The sequence below is a fragment of the Pecten maximus genome, chromosome 7 (assembly GCF_902652985.1).
Source record: "Pecten maximus chromosome 7, xPecMax1.1, whole genome shotgun sequence".
Classification (NCBI taxonomy): Eukaryota; Metazoa; Mollusca; class Bivalvia; order Pectinida; family Pectinidae; genus Pecten; species Pecten maximus.
Genome location: NC_047021.1, coordinates 32,898,967 through 32,924,001, shown reverse-complemented (window position 1 = coordinate 32,924,001; position 25,035 = coordinate 32,898,967). Strand labels below are relative to the sequence as shown.

The 25,035-nt window shown below is 33.2% G+C and overlaps 1 protein-coding gene across 2 annotated transcripts; it reads right to left on the bottom strand.

Moving 5' to 3' along the window:
• Nucleotides 1-8,730: 8,730 nt before the first annotated feature.
• LOC117330622 lies at nt 8,731-18,980 on the bottom strand. Of its 2 annotated transcripts, XM_033889049.1 has the most exons (7): nt 18,829-18,980; nt 17,956-18,036; nt 16,376-17,605; nt 15,411-15,618; nt 15,112-15,185; nt 13,875-14,120; nt 8,731-13,442 (listed from the first exon to the last, which is right to left on the bottom strand). In XM_033889049.1, the coding sequence occupies exons 3-7, from the start codon at nt 16,697-16,699 to the stop codon at nt 13,182-13,184; spliced, it is 1,113 nt and encodes a 370-aa protein (XP_033744940.1). In that variant the 5' UTR covers nt 16,700-17,605; nt 17,956-18,036; nt 18,829-18,980; the 3' UTR covers nt 8,731-13,181. The 2 variants fall into 2 exon arrangements, with proteins under 2 accessions (XP_033744940.1, XP_033744941.1); XM_033889050.1 differs by lacking the exons at nt 17,956-18,036; nt 18,829-18,980 and having other exon boundaries at nt 16,376-17,668.
• Between the last annotated feature and the right edge of the window lie 6,055 nt (nt 18,981-25,035).

Sequence of the window (25,035 nt, the reverse complement as noted above, 5' to 3'; positions counted from 1 at the left end):
CTCAAGCTCATTCTGAATAGTTAAAAGGTTCCACGCTTTAAATGTTTTGATAATGTTACAACGATGCTTAAAACACTTCACACACGAGTTAATTTGTCAATCAAGAACTTCAAAGTCGAATAGAATATTTAAACGCACAAATTGTATTCATCGTTCTCTTCATTTGAGAAAGTTTGGTTATTTAATTACTTCGCTATTACAGTAATACCTACTTTTTTCTATTTTATATATGTAACATGATCGTGCCAAATCCACTATACACGATTCACCAATAACTGCAAGAAGAAGAAGAAGAGAAATACACTTTTTACCTATACGAACATATTTTTTTTATATAAGTGGCAGAAAACAAAATAATAAAATAATGTTTTTATCGAGAAATCCGCCGTCAAAATTGCCATCTGTTTTCATGTGGTCAATCGGAGCGAGTCAAAACCCTTTACATTCTCTCCGCAAGAACCCCCACCAGCTTTCAAATCTGTGATTGCTAGTACTGTGTCCATACATAAAGCTACTTTCTCCATTGAATCTGGCATTGCCATTCCGTCGAAGAAAACGTTGGAACTGGCAAACATGTCTGTTTTCTGTGCCTCTATCACCTCGAACGATTAACAGACAGCTACCTAGCTTTTGTAATGCTTTTAGGTAATGTCCAACAATGACTCTCTGGTCACTACTTGTATGACATTCGTTAAGCGAAATTATTTTGCCGAAAATTCATCAAGACATCCGTTGATGCAAACTCCACATGGAACTTGTCATACGCATCAAAATGCCAGATGTAATTTAGCTCTTTTGAACAATAAAGTCGTCTCCTGAGTTAATGTTTTCAGCGAAGTTCCCTTACTTCTGGTTCCAAAATACCGATCAAAATTCCCACTTCTTTCTGCCTTGCATTGACCCCATGACTTTGCAATTTTTGATAAATCCAGTGATATCCATGCATTATTCCTGATCCCTTATGTTCAGATTGTATAAAATCTACAACATCCTTAACGTCTGGTCCATATATATACCCGTACAAACCTTCACTGTGAAATATCCGTATCAACTGTCTACTACTGAGACTAAATCAATGTTTATGCTTTTAGATCCAACAAAGTTCATCATGCTTTAACCCTAATGATACATGATTTCTCCTCAACAGCTCCAAACGAGAAACCGCCATGAAAAAACAGGTAGACATCAAGACAAAATGGTATTTCGATAAAATGAAATATCATTTGGATATAAATGAATAACAAATCGATAAAACAAAATAAGATTTCGATAAAACGAAATAATAGTTCGATATAACGAAGTAACATTTCGATAAAACGAAATAATATTTCGATAAAACTAAGTAAGCTTCTTAATAATCCTGATTTTCATTTATAATGAATTTGTTGTTTTAACTTTATCACCCACAGTAAAATATAAAGGTTTCAATGTAAGAAATGTCTCTACACAATGTCTTCTGTAAAAAAAATAATGTGGTAAAAATTTTCACATTAGATTACATCCTTTAGAAATACATAGTTCCCATGTGTACATACTTTCGTATTAACTAGAATGCCTTATGCTTTCGTTGTGACTGCCCTGGTTTTCATTGAGAGAATGCGACAGAACGTGAATTTCGTTTATATATATGGCAGTTGGTTCTACTATAAATAATGTGTATGAATTTGATAATTACCGTGAACATATTGATTTTTTTTTTATATTTGGCGTCCATGTTTTTTTAGTAATAATTACACAGATTTAATCATGCGTCGATGTTTTCTTGTTCTGTTAGTGACAACTGAATAGTAGATAGCCAAATATAGTCAGCGTCTGTGTTTTCTTGTTGTGTTAATGACTACTGAATGGTCAGCATGTTTCTGTGAAACTTTCATTGATCTGTCTGAAATTCTGCACTGTATTGTATTTCACCATTTTTATCATAGCGTATCTTTATTGTAAATATGACATATTTCATAAGATTTGTTTATTAATCATTATTTGTCCAACAGCCAAACCTATTAAATTAGTATGTATCACAATGCTAGTCAATATATATGTATGACCAAGTTATTCTTTTTACATTTTATTTTGATATATTTTTTTCTGTTTGAGTGTGAGATTATTTGTTCAGTTGAGTAATGGATGTTACAGAGTAATAATGTAAATAGTCAATGTGGAATGACATGTCACTAGATACTTTTTATTGCGTACATACCATCAATGGTAATATTTGTGATAACGCTACCTGTGTAGATATATATATATGTATACATCATGATAAGTGTATGATTTCATCAAAGAGAATGAACATATTTTAACAGATATATGAAAAAACAATTTGCTATTGCTGATGAAATCGTCCTTTTTTTTAAAGTCTAAAAAGAGAACAAGAATTTTGGGAAGATATAATCAACTTTATAATCAAGGTTTTTCACGATGTAGAAACTGAATATTTTAAGATGTTATTATAAATTATATTCATTGATGAATGTTTTGTCTATTATTGAAACTAAACATGTTTATAAAGATATAATTCGTTGTTCTTTTAAACATATATTTGCCAAGTGTAGAAACTGATCAGTTTGGTAAAAAAAAAAATTCATCACCAGTTGTGTTTGTATGTTAATTTGCCAATTTTAGAAACTGAAAATTTTGTCAAAAATATCACCAGCTGTGTTTGTATATGCCATCTATAGAAACTCAAAATGCTCCTAATGCTATTATCGATTGTGTTTATATGTGTTATGTGTTACATATTCTAAACATCGCTAGATACGTTCTAATGCATATACATGTATACCATCAGTGTTATTAGCGATATCGCTGTGTATATATATATATCATATAAATTGTGATAAGTGTATGACTTCATCAAACACACTGAACCTATATGAAGTGATGTATACATACTACATATATGTACAAAATAATTCACTTTTCATTTTGTTTGTAGATTGAAAATCAAAGTACATATTAGAACAGAAATACTCGCATTTGTAAAAACTTGTAGACATATGATAAGTTGTGTTCAAATTATAGGAACTGAACATGTTTGTACATATATGATACGTTGCGTTTGCATATATACATAGAGATGCGAATTATAGGACTGGGCAGTGAAAATAATCTTACTTCTGTTTATGTATAGTTACTGAATATGTTTCTAATGATATTAATGGTTGTGATTATACATGAATTCCATAAAACTGTATAACTCTGGACATATCTCTTATGATATTATTGGTCATGATTATATATGATTTTTGTATACAGATTAGGTGTAAATGAAATAGATAGATTAATGGAACATTTTCTGAAAAGTAATGATCATTTTTATTCATCTGTAAATGTCACCAAATCCCTTCCAATCCCTATCTAACATAGCGTAGTGTGCGTGTGTGTGTGTGTGTGTGTGTGTGAACAGTTATGACCATTTCTGTATATGTCTGAAGTAAATAATTAAGGAAACTGAATATGTTTCAAAGACATAATTGGTTTGATTTTTTCGTGAAGTCGTCGATAAAGGGAACTGTACATGTTTAAAAGATATGATCGGTTTCATTTTACGTGAAATTGTTAATTAGGAAATAGAGCATGCTTGACAAAAAATATGATATAATTATACATTTATATAACTGAGCATATTTGAGAAGAATATGGAAGGTTTATTTGTAAATATAGCTAGTCATCAATGGAACTGAGCATGTTTGAAACGATATAAACGGTTATATTTTGTAAATGTAATTAGTGATTAAAGGAATTGAGCATGTTTGAAAAAATATGGTAGATTATATTTGTAAATAAAATTATTGATTGAGGGAAATGAAAATGTTTGAAAAGATATAATTGGCTCTATTTTTTTTGATACAGTAAACATTCAATGAATGGCACTGAAAATGTTTTAAAATATGGTAGATTCTATCTGTAAATATAATTATTGATAAAGAACTTGAATATATTTTAAAGGACATATGTCCTATTTTTTAATACATTTGTTTATTAAGAGAATTGAACACTATTTTAAGTACAATAATTGACTAAAGAAATTGAACATGTTTGAAAATATGTAATCTGTTCTATTTGAAATATATATATTGAATATATTTATTTAAAAATATATGATCGATTTGATTTGAAGTATCGATATTGATTATAGAAATGAGCTTGTTTGAAAAGATATGATCGGTTTTATTTAAAATATTATTATTGATTAATGGAACCGGGCTTGTTTGAAAATATATGATCGGTTAAGTCCTTTATTCCTTCCATTCATCCGTTCGGCATACAGTTTTCTTCATCTTGAGATCTCCTACATTTCGATCGATCTTGTTTTGATCTTAATGATTTATATCATGATATGGAGTTATGTTTCCCGGAGTAGCAGTTTGGTTCGACTGGGTTGGTAAATGTTGTTACCATTTGTTTATTTCAGTATTTGATTTTGTTTTTTAGATATCTCCATTTTTCAATCGATCTCTTTGAAACTAGTTGCAATGATAAATAACAGCATGGAATTTTGATTCAATCATTTTTGCAAAATGTATTACCCTTTGTTTATTTCAGTATTTAACATTCTGTCCGGAGAGGTTCGACATTTTTTACTGATCATTTTGAAACTTAGTATGCGTTATTATCATGATGATAAGTTGTTTTGGCCTGAGTGGCATTTGATTAGACTATGGTTACAAATATCTTTACCATTTGTTTATTTCAGTATTTGATTTTTGTCTCGTGATCTCTTCCTACAGTCGCTAACGAATGTCTTTCAAGCTCTATTATCATGGTAAATGTATTTACTGGTGTTTTGTGGTATGGTATTGTGATTCGACTATTTTTGTTATCGACCTTAACTGTTATTCATTGTAGATCCTCACCTTCAATCGTTTTCGACTACAACATGAAATTATACTTTCTTAGTGGCATTTTGGTTATACAAATTTCCACATGATATGATAATACTCTTCTTTTTGACACGGGATGGACGTATAGTGTTCCGAGTCACATTATTCTTGTTTTGGAATCGTTAACAAAACAGCATTCGAAAAGATATGACCGGTTCTATTTCTAGGAATAATTTTGATTAAAGAAACATTACATATTTGAAAAGAACCGGTCGGGTTTAATTGAAAACAAGTAATATAGAAACTGAATATAGTATATGTTTTAAAAAATACCAGCTTTAACGACATTTTAAGTCATGTATCTATATATTTAGGAAACTGAACAAGCTTGAAAAGATAAATATTTAAAAGATAATATATTTCGTTAAGAAAACTTATCAGGTTTGATAGGATCCGTTATGTTTTGATATGAAGCACTTAAAAATGACAGCCATGTTTGAAAAGTTTGATCTGTAGTTTGTGTCTGTAAATGGCATTATTATCTTTCTCGCGACTTGAAGATTGAGTGTTCTCGTACCTGTGTTCATAAGTAACACCCAGTGCTACAACGATCCTACTGGAAAAAAAGTGTACTAACTGAGACGAGTTCGAGTTTCAGCATTTCATGGTAAAGATCAAGGTCATCGTTACTATTATTGGAACTAGTCGCTTTATTCTTTGGGGGATTTTGAGTAAGATTCACAAACGTATTAAGGTCCATAATAATGTCTATGACGAGTTCGAGTTTCAGCATCATGTGGACAGAATCAAGGTCATCGTTTCTATTTTTAGAACAACTGGCTTTATACTTTGAGGGATTTTGCTCAAGCTTCCTAAACGTATTAATGATCATTATAACGCCTTGGACGAATTGGAGTTTACGTGTTATATGGTTATTCCTAGTCTGTGTCCTATGCTCCACCTTCATTCCGTTTGACAATTTACTTCATTTAACATCACACTCAAATGTTTAATTATATTCGTAAGTACATTTGTATCATTTACAAAACCTTGTTGATTAAAGAGACGAAGTAGGTTTGAAAAACAATACAATCGGTTTTGCTTTGATACGTATGATATGAATAATTAGTTAAGGATACTGGACATGTCAGAAAAGATATGGTCAGTTCCAAAAAGTTAAAAATATGTATGAATAGATATGATAAGTTTTGTTTTTACATAAAATCGATTATTAAAGAAACTGAGGATGTTTGAAAAGTAATGATCGGTTTATTTTTGATGTGATATTGTTTATTAAAGAAACAGGACATGTTTGAAAAGCTATGATCGGTTTTATTTGTATATGGAATTGTTAATTGAAGAAAGTGTACGTGTTTGAAAACATTTTATCAGTTTAGTTTTGATGTCAAAGCGTTTATTAAAGAACAGAACATGTTTGAAAAGATATGTTCGGTTTTATTTCTATATGATGTAATATCGTTTATTTAAGAAATTGAACATGTTTGAAAAGATATGCTCAGTTTTATTGTTTTATTTTTATATGCAATTGTTATTTAAGGAAAGTGTACATGTTTCAAAATATTTGATCGGTTTAGTTTTGATGTCAAAGCGTTTATCAAAGAAACCGAACATGTTTGAAAAGATATGATCAGTTTTATTTTTATATGAAATCGTTTATTAAAGAAACCGAACACTTGAAAAGTAATGATTGGTTTAGTTTTGATGTGCTATTGTTTATTAAAGAAACTGAACATGTTTGAAAAGATATGATCGGTTTTATTTTTATATGAAAGAGTTTATTAAAAGAACCGAGCATATTTGAAAAGTAATGATCGCTTTAGTTTTGATGTGTGTTGTTTATTAAGAAACTGAACATGTTTGAAAAGAAATGGTCAGTTTTATTTCTATATGATGTGATATTGTTAAATATTTTGATATGAATATATTAATTGAAAAACTAAGCATCTTTGAACGATAGGGTCGGTTTTATTTTTATATTGAATTGTTATTTAAGGAAAGTGTACATCTTTGAAAACATTTGATCGGTTTAGTTTTGATGTCAAAGCGTTTATCAAAGAAACCGAACATGTTTGAAAAGATATGATCAGTTTTATTTTTATATGAAATCGTTTTTTAAGGAACCGAACGCTTGAAAAGTAATGATCGGTTTGGTTTTGATGTGATATTGTTTACTAATATTAAAGAAACTGAACATGCTTGAAAAGATATGATCGGTTTTATCTTTATATGAAATCGTTTTTTAAAGGAACCGAACACTTGAAAAGTAATGATCGGTTCAGTTTTAATGTGATATTGTTTATTAAGAAACTGAACATGCTTGAAAAGATATGATCGGTTTTATTTTTGTATGAAATCGTTTATTAAAGGAGCCGAACACTTGAAAAGTAATGATCGGTTTAGTTTTGATGTGTGTTGTTTATTAAAGAAAGTGAACATGCTTGAAAAGATAAGATCGGTTTTATTTCTATATTTTGTGATATTGTTAATTAAAGAAATTGAACATGTCTGAAAAGATATGATCAGTTTTATTTTGATATGGAATCGTTTTTTAAAGGAATCGAACACTTGAAAAGTAATTATCGGTTTAGTTTTGAAGTGATACTGTTAACTAGTATTAAAGAAACTGAACATGCTTGAAAAGATATGATCGGTTTTATTTTTGTATGAAATCGTTTTTTAAAGGAACTGAACACTTGAAAAGTAATGATCGGTTCAGTTTTAATGTGATATTGTTTATTAAGTAACTGAACATGTCTGAAAAGATATGATCAGTTTTATTATGATATGATATCGTTTATTAAAGGAACCGAATACTTGAAAAGTAATGATCGGTTTAGTTTTGATATGATATTGTTTATTAAAGAAACTGAACATGTTTGAAAGGATATGATCGGTTTTATTTCTATATGATGTGATATTGTTAAATAAAGAAACTTAACATGTCTGAAAATAAACGATCAGTTTTATTTTTATATCAAATCGTTTATTAAAGGAACCGAACACTTGAAAAGTAATGATCGGTTTAGTTTTTATGTGATATTGTGTACTAGTATAAAAGAAACTGAACATGTTTGAAAAGATATGATCGGTTTGATTTTTATATGAAATCGTTTTTTAAAGGAGCCGAACACTTGAAAAGTAATGATCGGTTTGATTTTTATATGAAATCGTTTATTAAAGGAGCCGAACACTTGAAAAGTAATGATCGGTTTAGTTTTGATGTGCTATTGTTTATTAAAGAAACTGAACATGTCTGAAAAGATATGATCGGTTTTATTTCTGTATGATATGTGATATTGCTAAATGAGGAAACTGAACATGTCTGAAAAGATATGATCAGTTTTATTTTTATATGAAAGAGTTTATTAAAAGAACCGAACACTTGAAAGTATAATGATCGGTTTAGTTTTGATGTGATATTGTTTATCAAAGAAACTGAACATGTTTGAAAAGACATGATCAGTTTTATTTTAATATGAAAATGTTAATTGAAAAAACTAAGCATCTTTGAAAAGATATGATCGGTTTGTTATTAATATGAAATTGTCATTTAAGGAAAGTGTACATGTTTTAGAACATTTGATCGGTTTTGTTTTGATCTCAAAGGGTTTAATAAAGAAACTGGGCATGTTTGAAAAGATATTCTCAGTTGCATTTATAGATACAATTAGTTTTGCATTAAAGAAACTGAGTATATTTGGAATGAAATAATCGGTCTTTTAGGTATATATTTGTGTTACAAGGGTAATTGCTTTCTATGCGAAGAATCACATTTTTTGAAACTGTCTGGTTGTGTTTGTTTATGCCTTTGTTTCCAGCAAAAAGCGGCAATTGAACATATTTGAAAAGATTAGATCATCAGTATCATCGATTGAAAAAGGTTTATTTCTTTTTTTTTATGAAATCTTTAACCGCTGTAACATCTTTTCAGAAATAATTTTATTGAAAAGGCTGAAAACAATTGGGTATGACATTTCACAAAGATTTTTATTTGATCAACAAAGTCAATGTATATCAGCAACCTATGTAAACTCTCCCCATAATACCGGTGTAATTAGTAAAATGTAGAAACATTGCTTGAATAAACTTTCAACTTAAACAAGTGTAATTTGAAAAATGTTTCGTACAAACTTGTATTAATAAAAAAAAACAATTCTTCTGAAAATAAAATAAATGTGAAATATTTGGCTGTGTTATCATCTCTATTCACCAGGGAGGACCGGGCAATTGTTGTCACAATAATTTTGCACTGCAATATGGATAAACGGAACTGGATTTACTGCAAATGCTATGGACTTCAGATTAGATATAACTATAAATGTTAATGACTTCACATAAGGTATCACTATAAATGTTATGGACTTAATATTAAGTATGACTGTAAAAGTGCTTGACTCAGGATTAAGTTTGAGTGTACAGTGCTTGACTCAGGATTAGGTACAATTAATAATGTACTGATTGAATACCATTATACTTATGCCGTACATATGGTTGATTACGAATGTAAATGTGTTGTTCGTTTGATTAAAAACAACTGTACTGCACTTCAAATGAAGTACCACTCCAGATGAAGTACCACTGCAAACGAAGTACCACTCAGATGAAGAAAAAAACCAGATGAAGTACCACTCCAGATGAAGTTCCATTCAGATGAAGTACCACTCAGATGAAGTACCACTCCTGATGAAGTACCACTTCAGATGAAGTAGCACCCCAGGTGAAGTACCACTTCAGATGAAATACCACTCAGATGAAGTACCACTCCAGATGAAGAACCACTCCAGATGAAATACCACTCAGATGAAGTACCACTCAGATAAAGTACCACTTCAGATGAAGTACAACTCAGATGAAGTACCACTTCAGATGAAGTACCACTCAGATGAAGTACCGCTGCAGATTAAGTACCACTCGGATGAAGAACCACTCAGATAAAATACCACTTCAGATGAAGTACCACTCAGATGAAGTACCACTTCAAATGAAGAACCACTCAGATGAAGTACCACTTCAGATGAAGAACCACTCAGATGAAGTACCACTCAGATGAACTACCACTGCAGATTAAGTACCACTCAGATGAAGTACCACTGCAGATTAAGTACCACTCAGATGAATTACCTCTCCAGCAGGAGTACCACTCTAGATGAAGTACCACTCAGATGAATTCGCACTGGACGTAATATGCTGATATCCGTTCGTATGAATTGTTCACAGATATTTGTAGAACTCAAACTAACTACGACTGGCTGTTGCTGAAGTATGCATTACTATATCATAAACAAATAACTGAGAAATAAATATATTTATATTTTATTATCAACAAATACACCTTATTATTATAATGCTGTAGTCACGAGTACATATCACGATGTTTTACCTGACATGTTTACAATAAAATACAAAATATAAGAATATGCCCGTTATTTTGATGATTCAATTAAACCACATGTCTAGTTTTCTGTTATTTATCTAGAGGAGTTGAATTAAAAAAGAAAAGATTCACCTTATTACTACAAAATGTTGTAAATTTCCAATGTTTTACAAAGTAATATCTATTTCTAAGGACATAAACTAGCGATATGTATGGGTGGTTTGGGATGGAATGTTGAAGGAAATGCTGGAAGGTACGGAGTAGTTACGAATGAACAATGCGTTAAAGAATGCATTTGTTATCTCCCTTTACTTATATACGAAAGGAAAATAAATATTGTCTGTCACCAAGTCAATACACTCCTATAAAATGTGATAACAGAAGTCCAACTTTTGCAATTTGTAAAACAAAACCATTTTAAGTGAACATGGAAATTCAGATATAAAAACAAAGATGGGAACATAACCAACTGATGTCACATCTGTGACAGCGTATCAACTGCTTCTCACAAAAAAATAAAATGGCACTCACGGTTTTTGAATATATCTAATAAATCAACGTGTAAACCGCATCCTAAAAGTGATCGGTTATAGAACCCAAAGCTCAATACAGAAAACAGATAACATTTCTTCAGATTGCAAATAATTATTCATCCACCTAAAGTTAAAAGCTAAAATTGGAAGCTTAAAACTTTTGGAGGATGTCATATAGAAAAATACGTAAATTTGGTAATGCATAAAGATATACAACAAAATTAGCATCTTTAATTTACTCTATATTATATATCTGTTTTTCTCTCCAGTTTTCCGTACAACAAAATCATTGTCAGAATAAGCTAGGTTAGGTCAGTACATTCTTCACATAAGCCTCATAAGGTACAAGTTTCTGAGCCGATAGTTTACCGTAAAAATAAAAAGTCGTAAATCATTATCAATAAAAAAAAATCACAAATTCCATGACTGCTAGATATATTAAGGGGGAATAAACATAGAAGATCCATCGTTATCAGTAACTCCACATCTTAGTATTATAATATAAATTATTTACCGACCTACTTTACATCAACTTCACAAAAGAGTTAGACTGACGCATTAATTCTTAGCCAAGGCACCACTGGTTGGAGAGGTGTGAACCTTATGACAAGCACTACTAGTTGGAGAAGTATTACCCTTATGACAAGCATCACTTGTTGGAGAAGTATGATCCTTATGACAAGCACTACTAGTTGGAGAAGTATGATCCTTATGAGAAACACTACTAGTTGGAGAAGTATGACCCTTAATGACGAGCACCACTGGTTGGAGAAGTATAAATCTTAATGACGAGCACCACTGGTTGGAGAAGTATAAATCTTAATGACGAGCCCCACTGGTTGGAGAAGTATGATACTTAACCAATTCTGCCAATTATCAGATCCGCCATTAGGTTACCCCCATGTTACTTCAAATGAAGCCACGAATCAGCTGAATTATTTAATAAGTCTCAAGGAATGTGTGTGGGGTCTCTTTCTAAAGAAGATTACAAATAGCACAACCATTGATATATTTAAATACATACATTGTATATGATTATACGTTAAAATAACTTAAATATGCATGTCAAACACTTGAAATTACATTTTGTTGTCAATGATTATTATTTCTATCTAAGATAACATATCCACGAAATTACACTATATACATGTACAGTTATATACAGAGCAACGTTATACATTAAAATCTTTAATATCTTTAATACTCTTAAATGGACATTCGGTATTCAATGGGTTGATACTTTATGATAGTTTCTTTCTTTAAGATTTTGACTTTGTGACAACATTTATTACCAAATTACAGTCAAACTACAAATAAGATCGGGTTTTATAGTTAAGGATAGAAAAGACATTTCTTAAGTCCACCTTACCCAACATATTGGCATGTCATCTAGTTGTTTTGATTTGATTTAGAATAATTTGTTTATGAATATGCAAATAAAACATTAACAGTAATATAGTAAAGGTTATATTCTTTATGTTTTGGGGATAATACTATTCTAATAAAAAACACTCATGATGTAAAATAAATGAATTTTGGCATCACAATAAAAAATATAAAATAGTAAAATTATAGTCAGATAATCTTAAACAGCTGTGCTTGATACACTTATTATGTGGTATTATCAAGTTTGATAAACATGGGAGATTGTTTTCAATCTTACGCTTAAGGACAGAAGAAACCCCGCGCTCTTAACGGAAGTGAAGAACTACAAATTAGCAATGAACAATATCATAGAGAGACTAAATTCTTATTCAAAATATTTCAGAAATTTTTCTTGAATCAATATCAAACCCATTTCAGGAGATCAAATTCTAAACCAAGTTATGTCAAAATATTCTTTCGTGAATTATACACTGGTATACGAAGCTGGTAAATTCAGTATTCGAAAAGGAGAATCGTACTAATGTTTCATAGGTTAGGTCAAACTAAGTTGCATTACAAGGGAAGCAACTCTTAGTCAGATTCTGTATAGCCGTCGTTAAGCACTATCCACAGCTGTCACTATATGATACCACAAAAAAGTCCACGTCTAAGTGAAGGGACGCTTTCATTCTTATTAAAACATTAAACCACATTTTTTTTAAACTCCTGAGTATATATCATTCATTGATTGTGTGGTCAATTAAGACATATATGGTTGATCATTCAAAATACTGTCACGCTGTTTCTATTGCAGATTTCATCTATATTTTAATCAAAGAATGGATAGAAAAACACTCGATTTTCATGTACATGTACATAATCTCAACGCAATGGTCACCCGAATATAGTCCCTGAATGATATATGACGCATGTTCTTTAAATACGAGGAAACTATGAATGGAACATACTGTTAACATCTTATGAAGGGTGACATCCTTTCCATACCAAATACGAATTATACCTTAAGTATGGACGATATGTATTTTTGGAGTACTGGCATTGTTCTTACAGACGCGTGTCATACTCTTCGTCTGCTAGTCCTTCGTCCATTCCATCTCCAAGGGGGACCACCCATGTATCAACTTCAGGACAGCTGCCCTCTCTGCTTGTCCTGTCACCTGTGCACGACGCGCGGTGACTGCTATTTTCTTCTTCGGTGGTCTCAGTCATTGGGTCCTCGCCGTGGAGTATGTCGACGTCTGGAATGGGATTGGTCATGTGACCTACCCGCCAGTTTGTAGTTTTGGTCAGTAAGGTGCGCTCCAACTGAGGAGAGATACAACACAATGTCAAAAGGACATACAGTAGGAGTATCGCATTCTGTGTTTAAGCTTCATTTATTCGACATATTTGTAATATCATATTTCATACGAGTAATAGCGAGCTAAACCATGAGTACCAACTAACAATTTCAAGCTGAACATGGAAGATTGCTTTCAATCTCACGCTAAAGGACAGAAGAAAATCTGTATTCTTAACGGAAGTAAAGAGCTACTATGAAACAATGAACAATTTCAGAGAGAGACTAAAACCTTATTCAAAATATTTTAGAAAATGTTCTTGAATCAATACCAAAGCCATTTAAGGAGATCAAATCTGCAAAATCATTGATGCACTTTTCGGATATCCGACGAAATCATAGTCATTTGATTTCAAATAGGTCACTGACCAGATGGAAATGATAAGTAGAATACATACTTGTTTAGCGTAGCGAGTACCAGATGGACAGTACCACATCCCTGTCCTCGCCTTGTTCCGAAGATATATCATGGCAATCACACCAGCACACGCCACAAAGCTCGACAGAATGATGACCGTAAGAAAGAGGCCAAAGTGTTGAGCGAAGATTGATGTTGCACCGCTCTCGTCCCCTGGTCGTGGTGTGTCTGTGGACGGATTGTCAGGCACAGAGAACTCGGTCAAGGTTGCCCCGTAGACACTTAGCTGGATTAAAGCGAAGAATGAAATAACTGATAATCATTTCCCCCGAAATCCTATACTATGTTGGTGCTTCTATGACAATGTAGAGAGCTATGAAATATTGTTTATATTGTGTGAGAATCAGAACTTCTCAGGTCCACTGCACTGATGTAATACATGCAGGTTTGTGGATATGTAAGGGATTCAATCCTTAATCACCAACGAAAATCGCTTTCTCATGAAAGTTAAAATAAAAGGGAACCGTTCAAAAATAAAGTTTTTATATACATGAATCGAGTTTTACTTCAGTAGATGTACCTGGTTACAGTACAACCCATAAGTTTAATATATAATAACATTTGTCAGAAAGGTTCATGCAATCTATAAGCAAACTCCGGCAATCACTAAATGTCTATTTTTTCATAGAAGCTATCAAAGAAACTTTCATGTTAGTACAAGATATTACCAACCTCTATATACCTACAACAATGTGTAAATATATCGCTGCATTGCAAAACGTTTTACCAATGTCGTAAACACACAAATTCTAAACATTCATCTAAAGATAATGTTTTTACCCCAAAAATGTCACTGTTCTCTAGACGCGAGAAAAATATTGTCTACTCTATCAGAGTTCTTGCTGTGGTAAAATTAAAATCAAATTTGAAGTGAACATATTCTATAGACATTCTTCAAACTACACCTAAATATAACGTTTTATCCGCAAATTCTCTTCATGAGAAGTTAGAAGAAAATGCATAACAGACCTGGTTTAAATTTGACTGTGAATTGATAGTTTAGTCAATTGGTGACTAGAGTCACTGAACTATAAAAACGCTGATCACGTGTTATGTTGCACGAGGCAGACGCACAGGATGAACTACCGGCACCCCGGAATCATTTTTTGTTCTTTTTTTTCTTCTGTTTTACAGTTTTGTTTTGTTTTGCTGTTTTAGGGATTTTTTTTTTTTTTTTTTTTAGAAGGCACAAATTATGTGTATGATAAATAACTTACGTCTTGCTCTAACGATAGCCTGGCCTCACTCTTCTGTAGCAGGTATTCGAGATATTGATTGTGCACGAAGTCACCTACAAAATGTGTTAGTGAATATTTAGACGATAAAGCTAAGAAATGAAATTAATTCGTACAAAATAGATACAGAACTCTGCCTGGAAAAAAAGGTAACTATGAAAGTGAAATTCATTAATACTCCATAGTTGGTAATATTTTTCAATATTATCAAGTCGGAGGAAGCAATATTCACTTATCTTTACCGATATCTTTGCGATAAATTCCAATTTTAATATCTTTACCTAATGGGTGTTTAACTTCCAACAACAGAACTACGATGTTGCCCATCGATGTCGTGTTCCGTATGTGAACATCTGAGGGCAAGAAGTGAGTGCTGTTTCGTTGAGGGTTTGTTGCATTCCTTAAGTCACGCCTGAACCGGTGTCCATAAAATCGAGTAAGCATCATTGAAAACGCTGTTTGGACGGATACCTGAAATTCTTGTTCAGTCTGTAAAATAACAGAATTAACAATAATAAGAAAAGAAAATGGTATATAAGTTTATTTTTCAGTCGCAATAATTATAAGTCACCTGTCAGTTTTGAAATTTCCAAAGACGCTAGGCCATCCCTTTACATGCTGATTTTCGGCTCAATTTGTGTGCTATTGAGATTTTCTTGTGTTTTGCCCAGGACACCAGAAGCCATTAATAGTATTAATTTACAAACTGACATTGCTTAAACATATAGCGATTAATGACCCAGAATGACTGCGAAACGTCATCAACGACAGTGTAAACAAAACGTTCAATTGAGGTTACAGGTTTCAGCAATCGTTGGCAAAGCTACGAAAAGCGAACAGGTTCAACCCTTGAATTAGCGTGAATTTAGAATGGGATGATCTTCCTTCAAAACTAGACTATTGGCGCATAAAATTCAATTTGCGACTGCAATATCCAGATATACAGTCACAGGTTCAAAACCACGTAAAGGGTTATCCCCTAAATATTAAAATGATCGTATAACCGAAGCCATTTGTCATGCAATATTGTCATTCAATGAAAACCAATATAACATGTGTTTTGAGGCAAATGTCTATCGGTAAATAGTTTAGAAACAGAATATACATCAGTAAGCAAAGAGAGTAACAACCATGCCCATGTCATTTTGAATTCATTTCACTTTTGAAAAATAAAATTAGTACCACGTAGACAGAAGAAAACTACATATGTATTCTAGGAACCTACTCTGTACACATGCAGACCTACTTGTTTGTCTTTGATAGTCACACGGAGGTTGAAGACTACCTCAATGCATTTGGTACATCTATCACCAGTAGTGCCAAAAGAAGGAGATGTCACTGTGGCCATCTTGGACGTAACCACATCAGGTGTGACTGATGTCGATAGAGTAGGACGCTTAGACTGCGGTCCAGCACTCGATACTGTCATTGGTTGTAATGGGGGCGTGTCCGGTGAAGAAGTGGAATAGGCCACGTTGTACGATGCAGATGTTGAAGGCGTGTTTTTTAAATCACTTGAAGAGTGCTTTGGGTGTAGAGTACGGCATATGTGAAATTTGCGAAGACGCATCTATTGAAGAAGTCGAAGGCAAATACAAAACGGTTGAAGATATTGGGTGTTGTACAACGCTTGAAGTACTCGGTTCTAGCACAAAACTAGCAGATGGTGGAATGATTCTAGAAGAAGGTGTCGTTAGAGCTATGGATGATATCGGTTCCTTTACCATTGCAGGCGATGAAATACTTTCATGAGTTTTAAGATCAAGAGAAGCCCTATCAGCTAAATAATCGGTGTTTGTCATTTCCTTCATCATCACTGGTAATGACGTAATGGACGGTTCAAGACAAGAGCTACAAGAACTTGTTTGTTTTGGCGGTAATTGAGACATCGTATCAAGTCCTAGGTGATTGTTAGTATCTAGACTGCCATAATCGCTATTAATGGCGGTTGAAGAGAGAAAGGATTCATCGACAAATGTGCTTGTAACCGTAGTCAAATTAGCTTTTAATGTTGACGTCATTGAAGCCGTTAGTTGGTTGGTGTAATAGGCCTGGATGAACACTGACCTCTGACCTTCACTAGTTGAGACACGCGTGGTTTTCGACAAATTATAACTATTTGAGGACCTTGGAATAGGCGTTGGTAAGGAACGTTCATTTTCTCTAGAAGAATCTGTCAACAAGGTGGAACTAGGAATAGTTAATTTTCCAGCAGTTGCCGTCATTTCATTTGTAGTTGTTGGCGTCAAATCACCACTGAAGAGCATTCGTTTCGTGTCTTCTTCCTTAGAAAATGCCTCACTATCAGGCCTACCCTCAGTATTCCTCTCCACGTGTGTCTGAGCTGCTACGACTGGTTGTCCGGATGTGAGGCTCACAGGTGGTCTCGTCCTATCACGTAACACCGAGAAATAGAACGTGATCGGTGTGCGGGTCACGTAGGTAGTTGTAGGTTGTGAAATAGACGTAGATTCATCTGTGAAAATATCTTAAACATTTCAAACTTACACATCAGATACAATTATCACCAAAATAGACATATTAAACACATCATAACCCTGATTAGCAATTCTCGTTACCATTAAAATATCAACAGTATCATTAGTCTTAACTCCACTGCTTTGACATAGGCGTAACATTGGCACCAACCTTGGTTAACAAAATTCATCATTTGAATCCAAAAGACTTACCATAAAAAAAAAAAATAATAATATATATATATAAATAATTCAAAAAAGGTTTAACCTTAACCTTTAACTGGATGACCTCAAGCTCTACATATATTTGTTTTTTGGACATTACGCATCCATGTGAGATAGAACTGACCTGAGCTACAAAGGTGATTGGAGGCAACACAGACACTGTTTGGACATCTGGTCTGACCTTCTGGACAAGGCAGATGGTCGTCTAAAACATATTTTAACGTCAGTGAGTATTAACCGTTAACCCATTTGAAGTTTTGATTTCGACTATGCTAATGCGTTATTTAAATAACAGGATGATAGACAGATATGAACAATACTGTTAACATCAGCGTGCAATATAGGATTAAACCATAAGCATATGCAACACCGAAACAGAAGGAAAAACAACATTGTCGGAATCAAATTAACTTTACCATCACACAATACACAACACCAAAACAAAAGGAAAGACAACATTGTCGGTATCAAATTAACTTTACCATCACACAATACACAACACCAAAACAAAAGGAAAAACAACATTGTCGGTATCAAATTAACTTTACCATCACACAATACACAACACCAAAACAAAAGGAAAGACAACATTGTCGATATCAAATTAACATTACCAAAAACAAATCTACCAACCTATAAAGATAACATTACTGTCTATAAATGACATAATGAAAACAACGTTGAGTTTCAAAATGAAATTACCTTCAAACAGGAACAAATGAGACACCAAAATAAAACGGAAAACAGCATTGACGGTCTCAAAATATAACGGTGTTAACAAAAACAGCAAGAAAAAATACTTCATTTTGTTTTAATTTATGTCATCAAGCAACTAAGGTCAAATGAAAACAGTACCTAGAGATTAAGGGAACAGCAGTGAAGTCACCGTGACGATATGAACTAAAGCATTGTTCTATTTCTCTGTCGAACAGATGAACATCACAGACAATGTAATCTATAACACGGCTTTGTTCTCTGTAGAATGCATCAGTATTACCTGGAGTAGAGACATCCCTGATCGATCTGCCATCTATATCAGTGTGTTCACTGGTTATGTCGTCAATTGTGATCGGACGAAGTCGTCTCCTGAATCTGTCGCTTGCTTCAGCGGCTGGCTCCCCGGTCTTCACTGTGTATGGTGATATGTCACTCTGGGGTCCTGTAAAATACACAGGGAAATAAACAGCTACCATACATGTACGTTAACGCCTTGTATTGCAAAATGTATTCATCGTGACTTTATAAACGTTATAATTGTGTTTCTTTTATAAATATTCCTTTCGAAAATTGACGGCTGTTTTGAATAAGTTGTTTTCATTTTCACATGATGGAGAAAAGATCATAATACTATAACCGTACATACTTTCAAATTGGCAGTAATCTTCATCACACTAAATTTTTATTACATTAAATGAAGTTTCCTTGTGTCTCTCAATGCTTTTAATTTATTGTCGATAGGACAATTCATTATTTGTTGTCGATACGACTATTCATGATTTATTGTCGATACAATTCATGATTTATTGTCTATACGACAATTTATGATTTATTGTCTATACGACAATTCATGATTTATTGTCTATACGACAATTCATGATTTATTGTCTATACGACTATTCATGATTTATTGTCGATACGACAATTCATGATTTATTGTCTATACGACAATTCATGATTTATTGTTGATACGACAATTTATGATTTATTGTCTATACAATTCATGATTTATTGTCTATACGACAATTCATGATTTATTGTCTATACGACAATTCATGATTTATTGTCTATACGAAAATTCATGATTTATTGTCTATACGACAATTCATGATTTATTGTCTATACGACAATTCATGATTTATTGTCTATACGACAATTCATGATTTATTGTTGATACGACAATTCATGATTTATTGTCTATACAATTCATGATTTATTGTCTATACGACAATTCATGATTTATTGTCTATACGACAATTCATGATTTATTGTCTATACGACAATTCATGATTCATTGTCTATACGACAATTCATGATTTATTGTTGATACGACAATTCATGATTTATTGTCTATACAATTCATGATTTATTGTCTATACGACAATTCATGATTTATTGTTGATACGACAATTCATGATTTATTGTCTATACAATTCATGATTTATTGTCTATACGACAATTCATGATTTATCGTTGATACGACAATTCATGATTTATTGTCTATACAATTCATGATTTATTGTCTATACGACAATTCATGATTTATTGTCTATACGACAATTCATGATTTATTGTCTATACGACAATTCATGATTTATTGTCGATACGACAATTTATGATTTATTGTCTATACGACAATTCATGATTTATTGTCTATACGACAATTCATGATTTATTGTCGATACGACAATTCATGATTGAGCCGATCTGTTATACTTTGATAATGCGCTAAAAATTTGAGTACGCAAAAAAATATGCTTGTTTACAGTAGATGATTTCCCTCTCCCAAGAACTATACTTTATGGTAATAAACCATGCTTATTTTGATTGAACGCGCAAAATATCATTATTCATTGCATAGTATTATTTTGAACTGTATATAGGTAACATTTGTTTTATGTGACGGCCATTCTGTAATAAATTTTAAAATCCAAATATATTTTCCAAACAAGTACGAAATTATATTCCTTACCTTCACCGCAATATCCCACACTGCATCTGTCAGTTGGGCGGAGCCAATAGACGAAGTAGTTGCCACAGTTGTGAACAAATGCTGTTTCCTTGACGACACAACACTGCCACATCCTTAATACTGGGTAAGAGCCACAGACGAACCCGGGGACCGTGTGGCCAGGCTGGGGTAAATCCTCACCCTGGATATCTAACCACATAGCAACGACCAGTCCACACACGTGATTCTGTAAGCCAATCAGAACGCGTCATACAATCATCAAATCATCACAACTTCTCTGTGACATAGCAAAGTTGCGCACAGCTATGACCTTTTACCCTCATATTTAAAATGTGAAAAGTGAAACACTTCTTACTATTAAGTTTTATTTTCCATGAAGACCTATATGAGGTACGCACCCGAATCCTATAATACAAATAACTACCTTGACGATAGGTTGAAGCTTTTGATATAATATGTATACTTGTATTATAAAATTCACACAAGCATTGCAGTGATTTGTCCTTTGGTCTGACGTCATAATACGCATGAAAAGGTAGACTTAAATGTTACGTAACCCCTTAAGTTCGATAAGATATAAACTCTATCAATTATATTTAATATGACGTTACTTTAACACATGTCGTAGGAAGAGACGACGAGTATCCATCTGTTGTCGTCAACCGATACCAGCCTTCCTGGATGTGGGAGTCACAGTTGTCTCCCCTTTGGCTTCCTATTTTTCGCCATTTGTCGTTCAAAACAGTATGATTCTGACAGATTTCTGTGGAAATATGGAAATCCATGAATTTTAACATCACATCATATTGACCAGAGAATTCAACAGAAATTAGGTGTAAAGTTGGTGTCTTCTCTGCAGTTCTTTGGCCGTCCAATGCTTATAATTTATCGTTAAATATGCTACGCGCCCGAATAAAACTAATTTGTGAAAACTTAATCAGTATGTTCCCAAACAATATAGGGTAATCCTCTAAAAGCTTAATCATGAAAGGTATAAAAAAAAAAATACATGTATCATGACTGCAGTGGTGACATATATAAAATTATTCATAAAATTGGAAAGTTCTGGTGGTATTTTTTTTTTTTTTTTTTTATAGGGGGCTTTAATAACTTAAAGAACAAAAAACATTTGATTTTTTTTTTTTTTAATTTGGTCAAAGAAAGATGGTATCATTACATCTTAACTTACCAGCGCTGGTCATCCCAAGTACCTGTTCATATAAGCCAGATGACACTGCAAAAACAATTGATTATAAACAACAATGACAGCATGTCTAAACATTGGCGGTAAGGACTACGGTTCGTCCGTTGTCGGTACTGCGTCACGCTTCCGTGTCCATGTGTGAAATTTCAGTGAGACGGCACTATAAAAGCGTTCGAATGGCCAAAATATTGATTGACACCGTCCGTAAATGACCTTATTATGTAAATAAGATATGAATGAAACCTAACCAAACAAAATAGGACATAAAATAAAACAGAACAAAACATAAAAAGGACAAAATTATACCTAACTAATCATAAAAAAAAGGACATAATACATAACTAAACAGGAAAAGGACATAAAAACAGAAGAGTTCTTAATATCGTTTAACGATTCCGTCAAACTCCGTTCTTTAACGGAATCGACGAGATAACACGATTTCAACAATTCGCCCAACCTCGCCTGATGCACTCAGACAATTCGGCTCGAGCTTTATAATTGGCCGAGATGTTGCAATTTTCCGTATGGATGTAGTTACGGAATTAGCCGAGTTCTGACAAGTGGTTTAAACTGATCTAGATGAAACATAACAAAGACGTCAAGTACTTATTTATGGATAAAGGGAATAAGAGGCAGTTTTTTTTATTTAAATTGTAGCTATATTTATACCAAGCTTTCCACATATACAAAACAATCTTGAGAGATTCTCGGTCAGTAATGCGATAATGCGTGGGTAGCAGCAATATACACATGTATATTATTTTAAGTGGCCTACTCCTCGTTTTCTTTTTGTGACATATATAGAAACAGTTCTAATGGACAGAAGTCACTTCCTCCTAAACTTAAACCGAAATGACACCCTTACTCCCCCGTAATGATCGATTTCCCGTACACAAATGGCCGGCCAGCCCATCCGCTCTAAAAACACTTAAAACAATGCAACCACTGCATCAAAATATGATAGCCACGAACTTCGCCTAAAATGGATCAAATCGCAAACCAATAATCGTAACCGATAAAAAATATGTGACGAGTTTTTACTTTAAATCTTGAAATCTGAAATGGTTTCAATATTTTTCACGGGCGCTTGAGTTTAAACTATTTATTTTTAAAATAACGGATTGACAGTGAGCATGGCATTAAATGTGAAACAATAGTTTTCACTGGAACGATGTGGTTGTCCGATTGCTAGAGATCACAGGGGCTCGTATGATGTTGTTATGTGATTGCTAGAAATCACAGGGGTTCGTAATCCAAAGTCCATTTATCAATTATTATATGTTTACATGTAACATATATTGATTCGACAGTGGATTTGAAACCCGTGTCAAGTCCCTGATTTAGAGTCTTCATAATGTGTAAACGTGAATATATAAGATTCGAAGATAAATTTTAGTATATCCAAACGCCTGTGTCTTTTTGCACTGGAAAGGTTGAGTAAAGTAGATTACAAAGCTGTGATGCTCTCCCGTTAAATTTGTTTTAAACTGTGTGACGGGACATCGCGATCTGTGTATCATGTGTTTTAGCGTCAATATTTGTGCCGTAACATTTAAACAGATGAAAACATAGTATATCTATTACGTCATTATAAACCAATTGTTACAGTCCTATTTGTGCTACCGTAGTTCCTGCAATAAAATATCAATATTTATTTTAATGTTTGACCTCTCCGGCGATGGAATTATCAGGACAAAAACCTAAATATCGCTAGGCAAATACAGATATATCTTAAAGTTCATGGAAAATATTTCACACACAGGGACTTTTTATATACAAATGTATGTTATGCATGGTATATTTTCCGGTTGGAATTTTTGTCAAGTCCCTGTGAACGCACATACCAAATACTGGGATTTGAAAATAAGTCTAATACACATATATACAGCATAAAAGCATGGCCCACATGGACTTGATACACATCACTAAACCCACTGTCCATTTGTGTGTATAATAATATATTGATACTACATATATACCAACACCCCGTCGGAACTCCTCTTGTCCTTCGAGTACCGGGACTCAAACTACAAAAAGAGATCCGAGTGTTTCCGACAATGATACTAGTCTGTGAGTTAGGTATTTATACCAAGTCCCCGTGGTAGCGACTCGATAAACCACGATGAAGGTCTGCGTTTTTGTCTCATTCAACAAAATAGAATAGGGTCCTTAAAGGCTGATAGGACCTTGATAATATTTACGTTTTAAACGTTAAAATAGAAAATCCAAATTTAAAATTTTAGTATCCATACTAGAAAAATAACTTTCTTATTCAAAGTACAGTACAAATACATGTGTGAAGATAAAAGTATGCGTTCAAAATAAAATTTCCAATTTTCTATAATGATTATAGAAGTAAGAAACCAAGAGGCATTATGACTTAAAAAAAGATATCATGGTGAGATACAATTTTTAATTAGAATATATATAATTATAGCTTACCTGCATCAATGGTGAAGGCGGTCAAACCCAGGTAGAGAGACAGCGTGGTTAACGATCCCATATTGTTGCAGCGGTCTGTGTTACCTCAGGTCTGCTAACAATGTACAGGCACCGAGGATGGAGTCTCTCATTTCGGGGCGAGGGTTTAAATTCCTGAGTGTCACCCGATAGCGTGCTCCCAGTGAAAACAATGATAAACTATTTTTGTCGCATGATGTGTGTATGTGATTCCAAATCGAAACACACCGATGAGTAATGACGACATTACAGTTAGTATTTATAATGATTTCTACACTTGAATTGTGTAATGTATCCTACTCCAGCGAGGCACATACACATTCATTAGAGTAAAATGTGAAAGTCATATAAGTTACTTAATCGTTTGTTTTATTCATCATCCTGACGATTAAGGACCACTGGTGAACGCCCAGGGTCGCCCCACCCACGTCAATCGATGCTACATACATATGATATACTATGATACTTCCTACATATGATATACTACTCCAATTAAAAAAAAAACCACACACACACACACGCAAACGAAAAAAACAACAACTTGATACCCATTACTATTGAACATCAGGTGTAAAGTTACCGTTTTTGTAGACGATTTTTAATCAGCGTCCCCAAACTGGTTTATGTTAATATAAATTAAACAAACATCTTTCTTCAGGTCCTAAAACTTTACTCCTCGCAAACACTTCTGCAAACAGCTCCATCCATTCTCTCCTACCATAACCCATGTAAACGGTTCATTCACCTCCCCTCCGTCTCTGTAATGGTCATTGCCCCATCCCCTCTCCCCTCCCCCCTCTCCTGTTCCCCCAGTCATATCACTATTAAGGTACAGATTAAACTGCTTTGTT